The following is a 23,207-nucleotide window of genomic DNA, read 5'->3' as shown; positions in this document are numbered from 1 at the left end:
GGCGTCTTCAGCCAGATTTTCTATAGCACGTTTATTTAGAACGGGGTAATTGCTTTGCCAATAATCAATCTCTCAGTGTGACTTTCGTCACTAGTGCAATAATTCTATTCCCTTAGACATCAGCACACGTAACAGCCCACCAAAAGCTGGTCACGTTTCATTCGCTGTCAGTAATAACTTGATCCACAAATTGCATCTCTAGCAGTGTCCTCAGTGACACAAACAGTAAATACATTGGCCGAGAACTGTGATCCTCTCTTGGAGTGTACTTCGTTCCTCCTGGTGGAACCCACCGCCGGCACATACAACTGTGAGTTCCCACAGGACACAACACGCAGCCCTGCAGCATACTGTTAGCTGCTACGTGGCTCCTACTGTGCTCTCATCAGGAAAGGGCGTTCCAATCATGCCACGTGCACTCCATGGCCCTGCTCTCAAAGTATCAATCCAAAATTCTGTTCTCACTATCTTCCGTAACAACACCGTGCTCAGCCATTTATTAAACTGCGCCAAAGTTCCTCTAGCGATCAGAATCCAGAAACAAGCCACTGAAGTGAAGTCAACCGTAGCGCAGTTCAAAACCACCTCATCGTCAAATAATACATAAAACTAAATGGTACTTATGTCCACAGGCGGAAGCTGTGTCAGCTGCAGCATACAGCTGCTCATGGATGGACGCGAGTGAGCGTTTCAAGCGTGCCATGAGAATCCTCGTCAGCCGCGCACAGAAGCCACTGGTTCTGATGGCTGGATACCTGTACCCCATCAACAGGGAGGCGTTTCTGACAGTAAGTGTCTAGGCTTGATGGTCTGCAGTTACTATGTAGATTGCAGACAGTGATCGGGGGTTTGACTCAGGAGGGGCTGGGGTGTCACTGTCAGCTGCGACTTCCCTGTCCAAACAAGCATAAAATTACCCATGACCATTACTTATTAAGCGGCAGAGCTGCCTAAGATTCTAATAATAGGTAACAAAAATAAATTCCAGAATATTTTTGTATAGTAATTAGTAATAGTAATAATAATAATTAAAATAACAATACCTTGTTTATACTGCTGTAGCAAAAATTACAGTAAATTACAATTCAAAGAAGTGCTGTAGCTGAAAAACATTCATCTGATAATTCGTGAACTACCCATGTATGTCGTAAGACTATAAGACCGTTATAATAACAAAACGTTCTCACAACATTGAGAAAGTCACAATTTACACGTCATAGAACTGATGTAATCACTCATCATTCACTTAGCACTAAGACCGTTAACACAAGTTTACAGATTAAGCTCTGCGACAGCGTAAATGGTGGGAATGCAGTTTCCCTCATCTGTCTCGAACAACCATATTAGAGAATTCAGTCATGCAGTAGTATTTTTTTTAGTGGAGAGTTTAACATTTGCGTTTTGTCCCATACAGTTTCATTTCGTTTCGTGATTTGTACCACATGTTTACAATTAAACTTTCGATGTCCGAGTGCTACAGTGAGTGCTGTACACATCACAGGACGCTGATACATCATAAGTACCTTCATTAATCAGCAAGCTTACGGAATGTTCTGGAAAAAAAATTCCTATTTCCTGCTACCCAACGAAACTGTGGTACTGTAAGCAGTCAGGATGTGATGTGGATGCAGGAAAAGGGAAGGAATGATCAAACGCATGATAACGTTGGTTCTGTCAAGTTTATTAGGATATGGTAAAACGTTCCAAACTGTGTTCAGTATGGTTTCCTGACTCAGAAACATGCTGTATCCATAACACGGCACAGTCGTCAGCTCCTTGCAGCATATGCGAAGTCACCGGAGCAATAAGTTGTCCTATGCTGTCCTTCAGATCAGGAACAGCCTGGATACGTGCTGAGAGACACGATCTTTCTGATTTTCCTCAACCACTAGTGTCATGGATTTAAGTCGGCCGATATGAAAGCTCACACAGCTTGCAGTTGCCTCGAGATGATGGGGCCATTACCAAAGGTTTTACTGAGCAAACATTTCACCACCAAAGCAATACGTAGTGTGAATACACCGTGCATGAAAACATTGTGTGGACACAGTTGCTGAAAGCGCATGTTACACAAGAAGGTCCATGTAACGTGCATATGTCACTGTTCACCCAACAGTTCCCAAAAGGTGTCATCTTCTAGATGAAAAACTGAGTAAGAGTAAAGGAACTTGTGAAACCACTCTACAAACTTAACTAAATTGACTGCAGTGGATGTTCCTGCACAATATATGGCGGAGCGGAGCCTCATATGCGACAGTTCCATTCATTTACAGCTCTATGCACAGCAAAATGTGACCTGTTCAGCCAAAGAATATTCCCCAGCCCCATTTCATCCATTTATATGTCTGACAAAAAAGACGAAACCCAAAGTCGCTGTGTTGTACCTTATCCTACGGTTTCATTGGTGCACATGTTGAATCTAGTATGGACGAAGTGGAAACTGTGTGACAAATTTTCCTATGTCTTAACCAGGAAATGAGAATTCCTGTAACACAGTTCGACCACTGGCTACAGAATTTGAGGCATGTGTTGCATGGTCAGCTGTAACTACACCATACTTATTATGAACTGTCATGGGAATGGATCACCTCCATTTCCCTGCTGCATAACCTATGTACTAGGGTAAAGTTCCTTCTGGCGAAATTTGTTTCTGAAGGTGGCTAACATAGCATACATTCTGAGGCGAATCTGTTGTTCTGTTAATTGATTTATGGCCTCCTGGATGTTGATTTATGAACCCTGGCAATGACTGGTACTTCTGAGAAATGCTAACATGACCTCCTTCCCCTCTTCCTTCCATTCCTCTTCATTCGCCTCAGGGAAATCCCTAACACTAACCTCATCCCTGAGAAATTTCCCAGTTCTCTCACTGCTCATTTCACTCCTCCCCTCCACCATATGGAAATTGGTGGGAAAAATATTCAGTCTCATCTGCAGAGGAAGGGACTCCTGACAGGGAATTAAAATGTGTCAGTGATATATTGCTGCATATCCTTTATTTGATCACCATGAAGGGGAAAAAGCTCCTCCCTCATTGCAAATAACTCTTTCCAAAACCTCCACTCTTATGACGTCATGTCAGATCCTACTGGTGGATACTGGTGCTGATGGTCATAATCCTTACTGCATCGATCCCACAAGCCGTTGGTTCCCTGAATATATTAAGTCATTCTTGATTGATCAGTTGCTTATTTTATGGGAAATATCTCAACAGGTTGAACGACTTTGTAGAATGTTGCAATTAGTGGGAGAAAGACTCGATATATATCTGAGATCTTGTATGCACAGATGATGGATTACACAAGCAGCTTCCTCCACCACCACGACCCACATCTATAAAAAAAAACTTCAAATCGCATCTTCATAACGACCACAAGGCATATATCCTGGGAACTGCAGCTGTTCTGGCTGTACCCTATTCTCCTGTGCATGCAGGGCAGCAGAGAGGCTTGCACACAGGGCTGTCCTGTATGGTGCACAGACTGGAATCACCCCAGTACCCAAACAAAGGGTAAGCTGATGGCAACTCTCTGCACTACTGTCTGAACAGCTATTAGGTGGCAGCAAGCACTAACTTTCTGCTGTCACAAACATTACATGTGATGTCCTGCTTTGATTGCAGTGCTAGAGATTGACAGTGAGTATAATATAGTACAAAAACCATCGCTAATGAAGACCTATACATTCCACTAAGATTGTGAAAATCCGTGACGAACAGCCACCAATAAACTCAATAAAACATCCATGAGCTAACAGCTAGGAGCAGATGCACGGCACTAGAAAAATAATTCCCATACAGCACTTAGCTGGGACTGTTGTGACAATGCATTCTGCTTCCCAGTGAGTCTGGAAGCCTCATGTCAAGGCCTGTGGATAACTAGTGAGCAGTCCCAGTGCCCCAAGCAATGTTGGTGGGAACTACTGACTCATGATCACATCATAAAGAGTGACATAGCCCATCACCATGTGTAGATCAAGACGAAACCAAAACAAGCAATTACATTTCAAAAACACACGCCATGTATTGGGAGCTTTTTAATTAGAGATGTCTGAGAACAAAAGCACTCTCCTCCAAACGTTGACTATAACCCATACAATCAAAAAGGCTGCCAAATGCAAACTGGGCACTTCGTAATTCACCCATATAGAGGACATGTTTTGCACCATCACATTGTCAGTCCAGTGAGCGCCCAGCAAAAGTTGGTGTCCTTTGATCCCTGGGAAACCATCTCCATTCTCTCTCATGTGGTTACTTCATGTTTCTGTGTGTACTGAAATACCCAAATATGCAGATGGAGGTAGTCATTTACCCTGAAAATACTGTGTTTTTGCTGGCTAATTCTGGGGACTGAAGGAGAGCTCACACAGTTGTGCTATAAAAATGGGGGGAAATATTCCAGTTGCGCTATCCTATCAAATTAATTATTTAACAATTTACAGGAGTCAAATCTATCACTTAAAATACTCACCGTCGCCTCGTGATGATCCTTCTTCGTAGCAAAACAGATTTTCTACGTTTGAGAATCACTCAAAAACATTAGATTTGTGACCTAACTGCACCACTGTTCACCAGTAGGATATGAGGTGAAGTCATAAGATTTGACATACTGCATTTGAGTCATTTCTCAATAGCGATGTTCCTTGTCCCCCACATACTGATTAAATAAGGAATATGAAGAAATATTACGTTGGCACTTATTGGCATTTTGTGCCCTGAGATCCTTCCTCTTCAGTGCAGAATCTTTCTCCCACTAATTGGCGAGGAGGACTGAAGTAGGGGTGGCGATTGGAGGACTGGGGTTTCTCAGAGGTGAAAGGGTAATTAATTCATCCTTTTAATTAAGTAGTCAATTAATTTCATATCAGAAGTATGCTTGTATTGGCGAGGTGTAGGAGGTTTGGGATTTCTCAAAGAGACCTGGAGGGGGAGGGACAGGGTGAGGCATTGAGGGTTTCTCAGAAGGGTGAATTATTCCCCAAGGGCCCCTGAATATATGCATGCCCCTGAATATACACAACCTACACAAACAAAATGTGGCAGAACGAACTTCATCCTGCTACTAAACTAATTCACCTCTTTCTTCAAATTTCATTAAGGATATTCTGTAGTCCATTTACTGAGATGTATCCTATTAGTAATTGTTTTTGTCTGCGATGTTTCCACAGTGCAGCGAAGCATTTGCTGTCATTTTGATAAAATATCTTTATTAGCAGAAAGTGGATGTATGAATTTTCCATGATATGCCATGTGCGTACCGATTAATAAACATAACTGTGAAGTTTTTGTATCCTTGGATGTATACAGTAAACACTGCAGCACTTGTAACAGTCACTGGTTATAACTATCTGGTAGCTTTTGGCTCAAGAGTCTTGTGGAATTTGTTTTAGGCAGCATGTCCTGCCATCCTGCCAATATGAACATTTTCCTGGCATGCATGTTCCCTGAAGAATTTCGGGCTACAACCCTATTCATGTGGATGTGTCCTCAAACAAGAAAATAAAAAGTATTTTGAGTCAAGAATAGTTCGAACATCTATAACTAATAATAATTTTCGAGGCTATTACTTTATTCTGTGCTAGTTAGGCGAGAAATCTGGAAATTTTATATGTAAAAATATGTTTGTCTATTTTATGGAATCAATAAGAAGTCACAAAGCTTACAGCAATTATTGTTACTAAAATTGTTTGTTTACCACTACACACCCTCACCAATCATCAGTATAACGCTACATACTAACAATATGTTTGTTGAGTTTATGATAATTTTAGCTATACCCTTCAACTTATTCTTCCAGGAACGTCTACTAAAGCCAGTTTCGATAACGGGTAATTAGTTGCATCATGTGCAGTATACCCCAGTCAGGCTCGTCATGGCTGACGTAATTTATCAGAAATAGTAGTATAATGGAAAGTCACCAAAGTCAGATTCTGGAAGCTCACATAAAGATATTCGATGCCAAGTCTTGATAACAAGTGCGGAAGAGCAGTTTATTCTTATCTACAAATTAGCATAGGTACACGTCTACTTTGATTGAAGTCTTGCCACGTATGTCAAGTGAGACATTTATTTTCCTTCAGTCATACTTCCACGATTACAATTGACCAGATTGAGTCCTCAATCCCTAGTCAGTTGCACGTCTGTACGCTATGTCAGTTTTTTACAGAGCTCCAGTTCTTCCTTTCATTCATGGTAATGCAATAAAAACAAGACATGGTAGTCACATAAACAATTCCATAGAGCGCAAAAGTTCGCTTGCGCACCATCGCCAATAACTCTATATTTTGGAAAATTATGAACAGAAAACATCATATATTATTTGTTGTATCACATGAGAAAAAGGTTGTTTCTCAATTAAGGGTATCTTTAATTATTCGCCAGTCACATCGTTCTTTGTACTGAGGCCAATCTTGTACTACACTATGTGATCAAAAGTGTGCGGACACCTCCCAAAACATACGCTTTTCATATTAGAGGCATTGCGCCGCCACCTACTGCCTGGTACTCCATATCAACGACCTCAGTCGTCATTAGACATCGTGAGAGAGCAGAAAGGGGCGCTTCGCGGAACTCACGGACTTCGAACGTGGTCAGAGGATTGGGAGTCACTTGTGACATAAGTCTGTAAGCGAGATTTCCACATTCCTAAATATTCCTCGGTCCACTGTCTCCGATGTGATAATGAAATGGAAACGTCAAGGGAAATACAGCACAAAAGCGTACAGGCCGACCTAGTATATTGACTGACAGAAACTGTCGACAGTGGAAGAGGGTCGTAATATGTAAGAGGCAGACATCTGTCCAGACATCACACAGGAATTCCAAACAGCATCAGGTTTTACAGCAAGTACTATGACAGTTAGGCAGGAGGTCAGAAAACTTAGATTCCATGGTCTAACAGTTGCTAATAAGTCACACATCATACCAGTAAATGCCAAACGATGCTTCGCTTGCTGTAAGGAGCGTAAACATTGGACGACTGAACAGTGAAGAAAAGGTTTGTGCACTGACTAATCACCTTACACAATGTGGCGATCAATGGCAAGGTGTGGGTATGGCGAATGCCCGGTGAACGTTTTCTGCTGGCGTGTGTAGTGCCAACAGTAAAATTCGGAGGTGGTGATGTTATGGTGTGGTCGTGTTTTTTATGGAGTTGGCTGGCACCCTTTGTTGTTTTGTGTGGCGCTATCACAGCACAGGTCTACATTGATGTTTTAAGCAGCTTCTTGTTTTCCACTGTTGAAGAGCAATTCGGGGATGGCGATAGGACCTCTCAACGCGATGGACCACCTGTTCATAATGCACGGCTTGTGGCGGACTTGTTACACGACAATAAAATCCCTGTAATGGACTGGCTTGCATAGAGTCCAGGTCTGAATGGTATAGCACACCTTTGGGATGTTTTGGAACGCCGACTTCGTACCAGGCCTCACTGGTCAACATCGATACCTCTCCTCATTGCAACACGTGAAGAATGGGCTGCCATTCCCCAAGAAACTTTCCATCACTAACCGAACTTGTGCCTGCGAGAGTGGAAGCTGTCATCAAGGCTGAGGGTAGGTCAATACTATATTGAATCCCAGCATAACCGATGGAGGTCGCCACGATCCTATGAGTCATTTTCAGCTAGGTGGCCAGGTGTCCGGATTGTTCTGACCACGTAGGTTAACACATAAAGGCTACAGAATACACTTGACGTGTTGTCCAGCAAGTTAAAACGTTTCTGGAGTATCAAGGAGGTGGGATCCACGCTCAATTCCAGCTCTTTCGAAATTGATTACTGAATGAAAGATTTCACAACCTTCTGTAATACGATGTGATGTGATACCTTTATTTTTTCCATACACTTAATATCCTAGGCTAATATGGGCTTCGAATTATGGACCAGAGGATAGAGGAGGCACGGATGCACTGAACTCCTACATGGCTGATCGTGCGGCGTATTACGAACGGAAAGGAACACGTAGCTATCACGGAACTTGCAGACGCATGGGTAGGGAAATACGGCATCCAGTTTCTGAAGTCAAGACCCAGATATCCTGTGCGGTCAGACCCCCGCTGCAAGAATGGGCCCGACATTTTTCTGGGTGAAGGAGAGACACAAAGGTGATGTGCAGCTTCTTTAAAGGGAAGATGCGCCCTTTTTGACAGAATGTGATGAAACATGCGGGAACTAATATTACACAGCACTATAGGTACTCACAGAAGAAGACGTAGTAAGATTAATAGTTACTCCCCATTGATCAAAGCTGCAATTAGGAGCACCTTCTGGTTTCGAGGGAGATGCCATTGGGACAGGAACTCGACAGAAACCTGTATGAACACTCTACGTAAATAATGCAATTGCTGTAAAGATATTTTGAAGTTACTTGCAAGAACTACAGAGCATCTACCACTCTCTCCATGTTGTATTACACCGATTGTAGCGTCATCGTCAGCAAGTCATTCCAGCAGCAAGTGTAACGCCATCCCTTGGCGTTAGAGACGGCAACGCTGCTTCGCTGCTCGACTCATGCCTTACATAAGTCGCCAACATCGCTCCTCTTGACTGTATCTTCCTGATAGTAACTGGAAGCGCTGAGAGGTACGGGATCGTGACAAATAACGTAAATTTTTCCAGCCGTGAAATAACTTACAAATCCTCGTAGCAGTGTTAAATATTCTTTTCTCTGTGCTATGGGGCCATACACAGTTGGAAGTGGGCAAAGTATTTTGTGCTTCGTAATGTTTTTAAGAGTTTCTTGCTTCGAAGTAAGCGGTTTCCTCTTAAAAGATAAATATGATCTCCTGACATGAAATCTTTCCCTCTTTTTCTCTTTTTCAGCTGTGTTATTAAGAGAGGGCATTGTGGTGATCGTGTTGTTTGGGAACTAAAAGCAGGAGGGTCTTGGAGCACTTGAGTTGTTCAATGGAGTGATAATCAATGGCAAGGTGACTGCTTTTGACTGGAGGTCCATTAGCAAGCATTCCTTTTCACTGCATACAGTTGCCTTCACATACCACCACAGACAAAAATCTACTTAATTTAAATCCTGGAAACATTGTGGTCTCTCATTATACAGTTCATTCCATTCAGAAGATCATGTAATTCTTCTTCAGTTTCACCCAGCATAGCAATGTCATCAGTGAATCGTTTCATTGATATCCTTTCACCTTGAATTTTAATTCCACTCCCGATACTTTCTTTTATTTCGGTAATTGCCTCTTCGATGTAGAGATTGAACACTAAGGGCGAAAGTCTAAATTAATGTCTTACACCGTATTTAATCCGAGCACCTCGTTCTTTGCCGTCCACTCTTATGAATCTTTGTTGCCTCTCGTACATATTGTATATTGCCTGTCTCTCCCATAGCTTTCCATATTTTTCTCAGAATTTCGAACATCTTACACCATTTTAAATAGTCGAATGCCTTTTGCAGGTCGACAAATCCTATGAACGTGTCTTGATTTTTCTTTGGTATGACTTCCATTATCAGTCGCAATGTCAGAATTGCCTCTCTTGTGCCTTTACCGTTCTTAAAGGCAAACTTATCGTGTCTAACACAACTCAAAATTCTTTTCCATTCTTCTGTACATTATTCTCGAAAGTAATTTTCATTAATTAGCTGTTAATCTGATTGGGCGATAATTCTCACGCTTGTGGTTTCTTGCAGTCTTGGTAATTTTATGGATGATATTTTTCCGAAAATCAGATGGTATGGCGCCAGACTCATACACTCTTCGTATCAACGTGAATAGTGTTGTTGTCGCTTCTCCCACTATTTTAGAAATTCTGATGGAATGTTATCTATTCCTTCTACCTTATTTTATCTTAAGTCTTTCAAATATCTCTTAAATTATAATTCTGGATCCCCTATCTCTTCTGAATCGACTTATGTTCTTCTTATATAACTTCAGAGAAATCTTCCCCTACTTGGAGGCCTTCAGTATACCTTTTCCACCTACCCACTCTCTCCTCTGCATTTAACAATGGAATTCTAGTTCCACACCTAATATTGCCACCCTTGGTTTTAATTTGTATATCTTTATTCCTGAATTCCCCTCGAACATTTTTGTACTTCCTTCTTTCATCGATTGAAGTATTTCTTCGGTAACCCATGGTTTCTTCACAGTTGCCTGCTTTTTGCCTATGGTTTCCATTCCAACTTCTGTGTTTGCCCTTTTTAGTTTATGTTCATTAGCTGTATTTACCATCTTAAAGAACTTCAACCACATCTCGTCATCCATTAGTACTTCCACATCCCACTTCTATGCGTATTGATTCTGCCTGACTAATCTCTTAAACTTCTGCCTACTCTTCATCACTACTACATCTGCTCCTGGGTACGCTTTACAATCCCGAATCTGATTTCGGAATCTCTGTCTTACCATGATGTAATCTAATTGAAATCTTCCCGTATCATACCGTCTTTTCTACGTATGCCTCCTCTTCTTGTGATTCTTTAACAGAGTATTCGCTATTATTAGCTGAAATTTATTGCAGAACTCTCTTAGCCTTTTTCCTCTCTTATTCCTTGTCTCAAGCCCATATTTTCCTGCAAACTTTTCTTCTACTCCTTCGCCTAGAACTTCATTCCAATGCCCCACGAGTAACAGGTTTTCGTCTCCCTTTGCACACTGATAATTCTTTCAGTATCCTCATATACTTTCTCTGTCTCTTTATTTTCAGCTTGCAACGTTGGAACGTATACCTGAGCAACTGCCGCCGGTGTTGGTTTGCTGTCGATTCTGATGAGAAGAACTCTCTCGCTAAAGTGTTCACAGTTACTCACCTTGTGTCCTACCTTCCTATTCATAAAAATCCCTGCTCCCTTTATACTATTTTCTGCTGCTGTTGATATTACCCTATATTTATCTAACCAGAAATCCTTGTTTTGTTTCCATTCTTTGGGCCCTTCTATATCTAGATTGAGCCTTTGTATTTCCCTTTTCAGATTTTCTAGCTTTCCTGCTACGTTCAAGCTTCTGCCATTCCATACGCCGACTCGTAGAACGTTATCGTTTCGTTTGTTATTCAATCTATGTCTCATGGTCTTCTCCTCTTTGATGGCCTTCTCTCTGAGGTCCGAATGAGGAACTATTCAATTACCGGTCATTTGACCTATGGATATATATTATGTCTTTAACGTAGTAGTTTGCATTGCCTTCTGCATCCTCAAGGTTTTGATAATTGCTGTTTCTTCAATCCTTAGAGGCAGCCCCCCCCCCCCCCCCTAGGACAAGAGAGTGTCCTGAAACTCTGCCCACTCCTCAGTCATGTTTGAGAAGACTGTTGGCTGAAGGACGACGACTTCTTATAGCGGAAGTCTGCGGCTGCCAATGCTAATTATGAATCAAAGTTTACGCGGTGTCGGGTTTCGAATCTGGGATGGAGAACGCTTTTAGTACTAATGAAACATGGTAACGTTAAACATCGGTGCTACCTGATGCCATAACTGCCGTTAATGTAGCACCATTCGCTGCAGTTTTCCATCGTCGTCCTTGCTTTTTGCCTACTTAAGCCCTATTTCAAGGCATTACGAGATAAGTTGAACATTGTACAGAAAGTAACGGATGGCCTGTCTGGAAAGCACTGATTGAAAACCTCTGTGATAACAAAGGTACTCGTCGCTCGAGACGTGAAGGCGATATTAATGTATTTACTTTGCATTAAGGCCGTCACCTTTCACGTCACCTATAAAGAAGAAATATCTGTAATTCGAGAATGAATAAAACTAAGCTCGAATAAAAGGCACAAATGCTTTCCCATCTAAGTGAAAATATTTTAAATTTTAAATTAACCACTTTTCAATGGAAGATATTTTTGTACAGTACCCATAGCTTGCTCTTTTAAGTGAGAGTAGGAAGTCTGTAAAAGTATGCTTATTACATTATAAAATGCACAGACATTTTTAATATTATTTATTTTGTGTCTGTCTTAGTAAACGAGGTACTCATGTATTCTTCCTGAGATATTGTTAATTTGCTCATACATACACAGTCAAGAAACAGTATCTATGAGTTAGGTTTTTATGTTCACGTAAACTTTATTGCCTACAAAAACAAGTTACGTAAATAGGAATATACAGAAGTGAGCATAAAAGTATGACTATCTATTCTTGTACCAATAACTAAAGGTACACTTTCATCACATTATTGCAATCATGATACACAAAAACGAAGTGGAAAAGAAATAAGAACATACTGTTCACCTGTGACTGTTTTAATTTAACTTTATAGCACTTGCATAATAAGTGTAAGACCTTGAAATTAATGAAAGAAAGGGAAAATACTCTTTCTTCACCATTAGGCTCACTGAGTCAAGTTGAGCATTCTGATCTTTTCTAGTTTTCTTCATAATATCTCAAGATATACTATGATATAGTATTTATCTTATCATAGATATGGAGGTTAAATTTAAATGAAACTCAGAATACAAATAATCCATGAGGTAATATATCAGTCTGTTAACATAGTTGCATTCAATTCAAGACATTTCCCAGTATTAAAGAGATTTACATTATAAAGTATCTGCTATTATAATAAATTTTATTTTCCAGTAAGTAAATTCTGCCCACAAGGTATGACTGTAGCAATGTTGTTTCCTTTGTCTTTTCTGATCACACAATTACTTCAATTCTTCGTATAGTTATTTATAAACTTTAATTTCTCTTTCAGCTTGTAAATGCTTCTTACTCATACTATGCACTTTTGAGTCAAATGAACAAACGCTAGAGTGCAAATTGACTTAAGAATGCCTGTCTCAGTGGACACAATAAATAGTTGATGACTTGGTGACATTTTTTAGGAGATTTACATGTAATACATAGCTACACCCCAGCAAAACAACTGTAAGTTACAACATTATCTAAAAAGTATTGCTCTTTTTATGTTGGTTCTTGATTTCAGACCAAATAGTTTTCTGTATTCTCAGCTACAATTGAAACTGGCCTGTCTTTAAGCACAAACCAGTTAGAAATCAGAATTTACGCTTTTCTGGCCTTTATGTTTATATGTTTAAAATGGACATGCTTACTGTGAAGACAGACAGCAATTGCAAATGAAGTGCCACATTTGCAGTTGAGATTACTTCTGTTAGGACATTCGGATTTTTCGTGTTATATGAAGTTATTTGATCTGTCCTACAGAGAAAGACAATTTGGCCTCCTCACTTATTGTAGTACGATCTTCAATATTTTTTTTCATTTTTAACAAGCCCTTTATGTGCCATGCACTACAACCAGAAATATAATACTGCATTTCGCAGACAAACGTAAATACCTTGTCTGATTTCATGGGAATAACTGTGCCCCATGGAAGAGATGTAATCCCGGATAGAAAGAAGGTCAATACTGGTTGTAATATCACGCAAATTTTATTGCAGACCTAGATTTCAGATAACAATGCAAGAATCATCAATAGGCCTTAGGTAGTGATGTAGATTCGGCATAGCTATAAAACATGAATTATGATGTAACTCTGGTATGTACAAATATCTGCAACATCTAGCTCTTAAAATAATATGTATGACATAGTAACCAATTCTGACCTTCTTCTGGTCTGGGAAACATATATTAGTTATAATGTGTTCACCACTGATGCTGCCAGAGAATTTACCTGTTCTGAATTTTAAGACACTTTTTGTACTTGAATAATAACATGTGAACAAAGCTACAAAGCTTTACTATAGATAGTAAAATGATATTCTATAAGGTATATTCACATGGAATCTGATAATCAGGATTTTGTTTGACATAAATTTACGACTTAGGTCAGATTTTTCGTTCTGTTTCATAACGTTTCAACCATGTTCTACCATAATACATTCAGAAAGCAACATAATGTCTTATGTCAATTTCTGCAGTGTTGCCTTATCTACAATATCTTGAACAACAGTCTATTTTATACTATGTTTAAACTGTGAGCTTTGATTTGAATAGTACTGTTACAGACTTATGTCATTCACTTCAGTCTTACTTTTCAATGTCAACCATTGTATTTAAACTTTTAGCTGTGTTATAATCATGCAGAGTGTCATTTGGTCGACATGCCTGTGCAATCGTCATCACACTCTGGATTTCCTATGTATTCAAATTTTTCACCCATCACTCTGATTTAAATTATAACTTGGTCAATGCTGACCATGTGATAAGCACATTTCTGATATGTGATAAGGCTTGAAACATTTTTGATTCTCTGTTATATAAGGATAAAAATAAATAGAAATGTATGGAAATGTTGAAAACATGTTTACTTATTCTATTAACCTTTCATATTATATTTTGAGTTCAGTGTAGCCAGCCAATGTGGCTGACCGGTTCTAGGTCTGGAACTGAGCGACTGCTATGGTTGCAGGTTCGAATCCTGCCTCGGACATGGATATGTATGATGTCCTTAGGTTAGTTAGCTTTGAGTAGAGCCATTTTGAACCAGTTCAGTGTAGAAGAATAGAACGAGTATTTATTTCATGGCTTGATTATATAACATTACTGTAATCATCTGATCAATTGTAGAAAATTTCTGTGCACTTAATATTCGATTTTTGTTTCGAAACAGTAAATTGAATTATACATTGTTATCACTATTCTTATTTTATTATTTGCATTACTTCATTACTTAAACCTACTTTATGAATTCAGATTATGACCACTTCATGTTCTTATCCACTTGTAAACGTTTTTACAATCATCTGTACGCTATTACTTTCATTTATGTTTTGAATAACATAAATACAATACATAACCATAAATTTGATGTTCCAGGTTGTCAGTTGATAGTGTGTGGCAGCAAGTCGGTCTTTTACAAATGTCTACAGTCTCAGGCAATAATTCCCTCTGGTTTCTGCATTCAGAGTAAATTGATGACGTCATAAACTGTTGTGCTGAAATTTAGAGAAGATTCAAAAAGCTTGTTACATAAAGACTGTATCTATTTACAGGTGTATTCTGTACCATTTCGTAGAAATTAAAATTCTAATTCTTAAGATATTTAGATTTCTTGGATGTATTTTACTAGGAAGAGAGAATGGATCTAGACGACTGGAATTCCACAGGATAACAAGTTCCTTGAATATTCAGTAACATCTGAAATCTGGACACATACACTCAGTTTTGAGGAAGTGGAAGGACAAAGCCTGCAAAAAGCACACTCATTATAAAAAAATTATCAAACATAAATTTTAAAGTACGATATAGATACTGGATAAAGGTTTTCTTGGTTACAAGAATTCTAAAATCGTCGAGCGACCAGTTAATTTGAATGGCAATACAAACAGGAGTATGATGGGAACCCATCCAATGTTTCCAGGGGCTAGACATCATGTAGCAGGAGCAGACTAATTTGATGCAATATTTCTATGACTTCCAGACAAATCCTTCAAGAATTTTAATGAAAGACACCAGTTATAAAAAGAATCAGAATTACAAAACTTGCAGCCAAAATGTTAAGAACCTCCTCAGGCTGCAAAATGCATGCTTTTGATTATATATATATATAATTTCTTATTCTGATGTATGTGCACCCTCAGATGTCCCTGATAGAACACTTTCCCTTGGTTTGGTGTCCACCATCGGATGTGACCTGTGTGACTGAGCTTTCAAAAAAGCGATTGCTACTGCAAATCGGTGCAGATTAGTTGCCTGATAAGGTTGACATCGTTAACCCTACTGGAATAAAGATCAATAACGTTCAATGCCTATGAAGCACTGTTTTGAGTATTTTAGTTACAGATCTAAATGTACGAATTTGTGCTGGTGAAAACACTGGTTGATCATGCATAAGGGAAAGGCTCACGATCGGTAAATACTTTGCCATGTGGATTACATATTTGCAATCTCATGCTCTTTTAAATCTGTTTTTTGCGAGTGTGTCAGCTAGACTGTGATGATTAGATACAGGTTCCCTTTTAAAATGAGTCTATTTCCTCATAGGTAAGACTCTTTTCAGTGTGCCTCGTTGGGCAAAGTACTGTATAGCACATGAAACAGTTACTTCACAATAGTGGATGATATATGGGAGGTCTGAATTTTATAGTATGTGTGTTACAACATCATTGAGCTAAGCGACATAACCTGTTTTAGATTCCTGTTCCTGGTACTATCAGTCTCCGTGTGTATGAAAAGTTAAAAGTAATTATCTGAAATTTTGAGCACATTAATTACTATACTGTTTGATAATTTCACTTAATTATTTCAGTTAGTATGAAAGATACCACAGTATTTAAATTGCCTCTTCTGATCAAAATGGTATATAACTGCAGAAACCAGTTAAAATAAATTTGCATAATTTACCTTATAGTACCTATATAAAGTGAATTTTATATGTGATGACAATATATGCATGTAATGTGCCTCTAAAGGTATTTTAAATGACAAAAAAATTTGAGGTCCCTCAATTAAAGTCATTGTGTTGTTCAATGGATAATTATTTTCATTAAAGAATGTTATGATTATGTTGTTTACATTTGTGTATAGTAGTGTGTATAGTTTCTAAAATATTGATGAATTTCATAACAGCTTCAGTCTCTTCATGTGGTAGATATATCATTGGTCAGCAACCAGTTAATTCTCTTTAAACAGTATTGAGTTTAGTAAGCTGTTAAGCTGATAAACTTTACAGTGAGACGAAATATGTTACATTATTTCATGGTTAACAATGGGCATCATTAGGGGGGTGGTGAATGATTGACGCTGCATGCATGTTCTGGCCTGTTTCCATATCTATATTGCATTCATAACATAAAGAATTTTCAGACTTCATGTTTCGTTTCTGATTTTTAGAAAGGTTGTTAACAGTTGTTAATGAGCCTAGGACAGTTTCTTTTAGTCACTTAATGTTACTATTGTTAGAGGAACCAGTGATCCAATTTCATTTCATATTTCATTCTCTCATTTTCATATAACAGTATGTCAGGAAATAAAATTCACAGTCTGAGTGCTATAATCCTGTAGTTAGACGATCTCCATTAAGTCAGTAACATAGAAGGTGTAACAGTGACTAACACTGAATTATAGTTAAGAGGTTCTCCTCATGGAAAATCACAAAAGATTTCGAAAAATAAGTATTTCTGATATACAGATAAGAGTATAACATACCGATTACAAAAATGTATAATGAATGGACATTTTCACCTTCCATTAGTTGTAGGTTTAGTTTGAATGTAATTTTGCACAGGTACATTGTCCTCTTTCTTCCTAAAGTGCGTCAGAATACTTGACATATTCTTCTTTTCCTTACCCTTTTCCTATTTTACATTTGTGTCATAAACACAAGAGTTCTGCTTAAGGTTTTCAGTACTTGAACCTGAATACAAGCATGTCTAGAAAGCTGTGGCTTAGCTGCAAAAAAATCTTACGATATTATTTTTCTTTAGTGCTTCGTATTTACTGTGTGGTTCTGTTTCAGTGTATAGGTTTCGGTGTTACAGATGCAAAGAATACAGAAATTTAATAACAAACAGAAGTTTCGATGTAACTAATTCACAGCTAGATCGAACAATACATATCATTTGACTCCACTGTCACCTACAGGGTTGGTGTGTACAGTCATACAATGCTCACAAGCATTGCTTACTGTTTGGAGGCAGTTAAGGCTTAATAAACTGATATGGAAATTACAATTCGTCTTAGGAGACATCACCATGGCCCCCAACGAAAGTTAAATCAGTTGCACAGGGGAACGAACACCTAAAACTTAATTTTTTGGGTTGACAATATTGAAGACAAGTGTAATGGATGCAATTATAACTTTCAATGATAGTGTGATTGTAGGACTCATATTCTGAAGAAAATTTGACACCCAGTCTGGAGGGAACACGGTTTCAGCTCTAACTGTTGGTAATCGGCTTGGAGTAGCCAAAGCACATATATCTCCGGAAACTACCACCAAGGAGGCTAGGATAAATAAAAGAATGAAGAGATAGAGGGAGGATGGAGGATAAAGTAACAGGTGACCAACAGGAACACCCAAATTGAATGTTCTAATACCTCGTAGTTCATAAATCATCTTTCTCTATTTACTGAAAATCTAAATTTTTACCCGTAAAATATAGTGTCACCTAAATTAATGAAGTTCAATTCATCAGAATTGGCATTTACCAATGGGATGATCTTCTCTACCTCCCTTGCCAGATATTTTCGAATTATTCTAAAATCAAGTGTTAATGTATGTAATCGTTGATATAAATCTTTACATATATTTCTCACAGTTCTCACAGTAAAATAAATTTTGTACGTTTTCCACAGATCTGCATAAGAAAATAAATTTGTTATCATGCTTCTCTGAACGCTGTATGTAGCCGCACTGTTTTTCTAGGCTGTGGAGTCAGTGTTACCATTGAGAATTGTACCTCAGTTAAACTGTGTTCAGCTTTTCAGCCTATGATATTGTTGCCAACATCTAAATGCAATAAATGTATAACTGATATTTTCAGAAATGCTTTAACTTTTAACCCTGTATACACAGATTTTGAGCTAACTAAGGGTTATATATCAGTAGCACTGCGAGGGAGAAAAGAACATTAGAAATTCTCCACACTCAGGACATTCATGATCGGAGTCCCTTAATCAATAGTACTGAGTGTTATTCGAGTTGCTTGCGTATTTTCATACGGCTCAATACCAGAGCAGTTTTATTGTTGACTGACTACTTGTTTAAAGATCTTACTTAATTCTTTCTTAGTAAAACTTGTTCATTGTTTTGGTCTCGTCTTGTTCAGCTCTCAGAAATATTAACCCTCCCTGTAATGCTTGCTCATGACTCACCATTTTCCCTCAGTACATTCTGGTCGGCTTCAGTTACGCTAATTCGATCATCAATAGTAGCCCACTGTTCCTCCACTTGACTTTGAACGTCTCCTACCATTTTACTAGAAAGGTCAACAAAGCTGTTAGAAATAACTTGACATGAAATACCTTGCAATGAATCTACATTCTATTAGTTGGTGTCTGGCACGTTGCATAAGCAGGTGAAATAACTGTGCAAATATAGTTTGAAATTAGAATAAAAGTTATCTTGTTTAATTAGGAATGATAAAAAGAATATTATTTCATTGTCCATAGTGAATAATTTATTGGAACAAAGTGTTATATAAAAGAGAGGTATAAGTGATATCTATTTTATATATGATATTCATTTTATTTCACTGAATTTGTTATTCAGGTCATTTAGAGTAAATGATACTTTTTGTTTTTTCATTCTTCAACAATAACAAACAAATTTCTTGTCCTTCTGACTCAAGAGCATGCAATGTACAGCTGATCATGTGAAAACTATGGATTTTCTAGAGCCAATCTTTACACCTAAAGTGACCAATCTTGGTCTTGTTGATGGTTATTGAGAACGCAAGTCGGATGGGGAACTGCAGTCGTTTGAAATCAGATGTTTTGTTGGTGCAAATAACGGGAAGGTGTGGAATGATCACATCTTCTCCTTTCGACTTTCTATCAAGAATGGTTGCCTCGATGACATTCGGTATCAATTTCATCACAGATAGTTTTGCTCCATTTCACAGTCAGGTTGGATTAATGTTGCGCAAGAGAATAATAGCGAGTCGACTTTGTGTGAACTTTTGGATGATGGCACATCAGTAAGATCAGACCAATTTATAAACTCGATTGGATAATTAACAACTTTTCCTGCATTCATGACACTGCCAATCCATTTGTAGGGAACGAAATCGCCTGGAATGTGAGTTTTCCCACATCTCTCCAAAAATGCGATGATTTGAGTAAGCGTTGAGCTCATCAGCTGGTGTTGATGTAAGTATCACTGGAAGAGTTTGTAGTCGCCAAGTAATACAATGAGAGCGCCATCGAACAGTTGTGCATTTGATCATAAATCATTTAGACTACTACCAAGTGCTTCAAGCGATTGTCATGAGTCACGGAGTTTTTGTCCCAGATGATGCACTAACAAAGTTTCATAACTTTAGCCATGCCAGATCCTTTTGAAATGTTACATGTTGGAGCTTCCCAGAAACGCATATGGATTGGCAATATGAACACCGAAAGCACTGTTCATCCACAATCTAATATTGAAGCCGCTGTAGCTGATGAAGTAAGAGTCAAAACTATTCCATTTTGAGATATAATGTGAGCCAACATCAAACTCATGAAGAATATTTTCCTAATACTGCCAGCATTTCAAGGAAGAACAGACCACCTGTGCCATTTAACTCTCCATTTGTAAGTTAATCGTAGGTGAACTTTTGTTCCGAAAGTCAAAGTTGTTCGTTTCTTTCGACAAAAATATACAAATCATTAGCATTGTACTGTTGTTCTCTCACTAAATGGCGGTCATAAAAATCAAGTGCAAGAAGTTTATGCGCAGTCAGTGCCGAGATAAATCAGTTCTTTTTTGGTGACGGTTATCCATATGTCAACGATTGATTGAAAGTATAATCCGAAAAATCAATGGTACTGTCATTGCTAACGGTACGAGAAGTGTGAAAAATGTTTCCGCTTAAATCCTCTGTGAATTTTGCGTACACCTCTTTCGGGTTGGATGGCGATCAGGTGGTTAAAATGATAGGCAATTATGTTCGGATTTGTCACATATGACAGCTGGCACACGCGTTAGCCAATGTTGTTTCACTTCGTCACTTTCGAAGCAAATGAAGATTTTGGCAAGCATCTCCTGCAAGTGAAGAAGGGCATTTGACATTAACCAACTACATTCTCAAATGGTTACACTCTGCATTATGTCGATGTACTGTGTAAATATGACCCAATACGTCAGACGAATAGGCTCTTTTTGTTTGAAAATTTCCAGGATAGGTCTTCTTAATTTCTGAGTTTCCACCACTTAAACAGAACAAATGTTGTGTTTATATTACCTGGTATATGTGCATCTTTTAAATGACCTTACCTATGTTCATGTGCAAACTCACTAGGTGGCAAGGCTGTGCTTAGCAACTCTCTGTTTGGTTCTTGCCAGAAAGTTACAGTGACAAAATGGACACTGAATGTCAACAAAATGTGAGCGTTAAGATCGGAAACAGCCCCTAGTGAAACGTGGACAATGATTAAGTAAGTACCTACAGGCAAGGCATGTTCAAGAAGTCGTGTTTTCGGCTGGCATAAATGGTTTCATGAACGTAAAGATTCAGTGCAAGACGATCCCAGAGCTGATCACCAGTCTACAGCACATGCCGATGGAACCATGGAGCGGGTAAGGCAATTACTGCGAGAAGTTCGTCATACATATGTAATGACGTCTTTTGGAAATTCATGCATATGCCATGGGCTACTGTTTAACATTGCTGGCTCTATCACCATTTTGCCAATGTAGTAAACTTCTCCGTCATTTGTTACTGCATCTCACAAGCGAATGTGTTCTTTCAAACCCAATCATGTTTGATTTAAGCGTATGATTAACATACTTTCGAATAAAATTTTGGCATACATCTCTACCACATATTGATGAAATAGTTTATGGCACCTGTAAAGGGATATCCTCCTCTAGCATTGCTTTCCCTCAACACTGGTTGTCGATACCAGTACTATTTTTCGAATTTTGGACAGGTAGGTATGAACTCAGTTACTTCTCCTAAAACCTTCATACATTTTTACACTGTTGTTGTTGTTGTTGTCTTCAGTCCTGAGACTGGTTTGATGCAGCTCACCATGCTACTCCATCCTGTGCAAGCTTTTCCATCTCATAGTACTTACTGCAACCTACATCCTTCTGAAACTGCTTAGTGTATTCATCTCTTGGTCTCCCTCTACGATTTTTACTTTCCACGCTGCCCTCCAATGCTAAATTTGTGATCCCTTCATGCCTCAGAACATATCCTACCAACCGGTTCCTTCTTCTTGTCAAGTTGTGGCACAATGTCCTCTTCTCCCCAATTCTATTCAATACCTCCTCATTAGCTATTTGATACACCCAAGTAATCTTCAGCATTCTTCTGTAGCACCACATTTCGAAAGCTTCTATTCTCTTTTTGTTCAAACTATTTATCGTCCATGTTTCACTTCCATACATGGCTACACTCCATACAAATACTTTCAGAAATGTCTTCCTGACACTTAAATCTATACTCGATGTTAACAAATTTCTCTTCTGCAGAAATGCTTTCCTTGCCATTGCCAGTCTACATTTTATATCCACTCTACTTCGACCATCATCACTTATTTTGCTCACCAAATAGCAAAACTCCTTTCCTGATCTAATTCCCTCAGCATAACCCGACTTAATTACACTACATTCCATTATCTTCGTTTTGCTTTTCTTAATATCCATCTTATATCCTCCTTTAAAGACACTTTCCATTCCATTCAACTGCTCTTCCAAGTCCTTTGCTGCCTCTGGCAGAATTATAATGCCATCGGCGAACCTCAAAGTTTTTATTTCTTTTCCATGGACTTTAATACCTACTCCGAATTTTTCTTTTGTTTCCTTTACTGCTTTCTCAATATACATATTGAACAACATCAGGGAGAGGCTAAAATTCTGTCTCACTCCCTTTCCAACCGCTGCTTCCCTTTCATACCCCTCAACTCTTATAATTGCCATCAGGTTTCTGTACAAATTGTAAATAGCCTTTCGCTCCCTGTATTTTACCCCAGCCACCTTTAGAATTTGAAAGAGATTATTCCAGTCAACATGGTCAAAAGCTTTCTCTAAGTCGACAAATGCTAGAAATGTAGGTTTGCCTTTTCTTAATCTTCCTTCGAAGATAAGTCGTAATGTCATTATTGCCTCACGTGTTCCAATATTTCTACGGAATCCAAACTGATCTTCCCCGAGTTCGGCTTCTACCAGTTTTTCCATTAGCCTGTAAAGAATTCGTGTTAGTATTTTGCAGCTGTGACTTATAAAACTGATAGTTCGGTAATTTTCACATCTGTCAGCACGTGCTTTCTTTGGAATTGGAATTATTATATTCTTCTCTAAGTGTGAGGGTATTTCGCCTGTCTCATACATTTTGCTCACCAGATGGTAGAGTTTTGTCAGGACTGGATCTCCCAAGGCTGTCAGTAGTTCCATTGAAATGTTGTCTATTCCCAGGGCCTTGTTCCGACTCAGGCCTTTCAGTGCTCTGTCAAACTCTTCTCGCAGTATCGTATCTCCCATTTCATCTTCATCTACATCCTCTTCCGTTTCTATAACATTGTCCTCAAGTACATCGCCCTTATATAGACCCTCTATATACTCCTTCCACCTTTCTGCTTTCCCTTCTTTGCTTACAACTGGATTTCCATCAACGCTCTTGATATTCATACAAGTG

The 23,207-nt window shown here is 38.7% G+C and overlaps 2 protein-coding genes across 2 annotated transcripts in view; both read left to right on the top strand.

Moving 5' to 3' along the window:
* The window catches only part of LOC126284993 (odorant receptor Or2-like), a 55,915-nt gene extending 43,203 nt beyond the window's left edge, over positions 1-12,712 (top strand). The window contains exons 4-5 of the mRNA XM_049984285.1: positions 633-788; positions 12,656-12,712. Coding sequence (XP_049840242.1) covers positions 633-788; positions 12,656-12,712 — 213 coding nt within the window. The remainder of the gene's footprint in view (positions 1-632; positions 789-12,655) is intronic.
* Positions 12,713-13,438: 726 nt separating this feature from the next.
* The window catches only part of LOC126285171 (odorant receptor Or2-like), a 94,951-nt gene continuing 85,182 nt past the window's right edge, over positions 13,439-23,207 (top strand). The window contains exon 1 of the mRNA XM_049984481.1: positions 13,439-13,459. Within this exon, the coding sequence (XP_049840438.1) occupies positions 13,439-13,459 (21 nt within the window). The remainder of the gene's footprint in view (positions 13,460-23,207) is intronic.

The sequence above is a fragment of the Schistocerca gregaria genome, chromosome 8, assembly GCF_023897955.1.
Source record: "Schistocerca gregaria isolate iqSchGreg1 chromosome 8, iqSchGreg1.2, whole genome shotgun sequence".
In the NCBI taxonomy this organism is placed as follows: Eukaryota; Metazoa; Arthropoda; class Insecta; order Orthoptera; family Acrididae; genus Schistocerca; species Schistocerca gregaria.
Note: the sequence above shows the minus strand (reverse complement) of the source record. Positions and strands in the feature narration are given on the sequence as shown.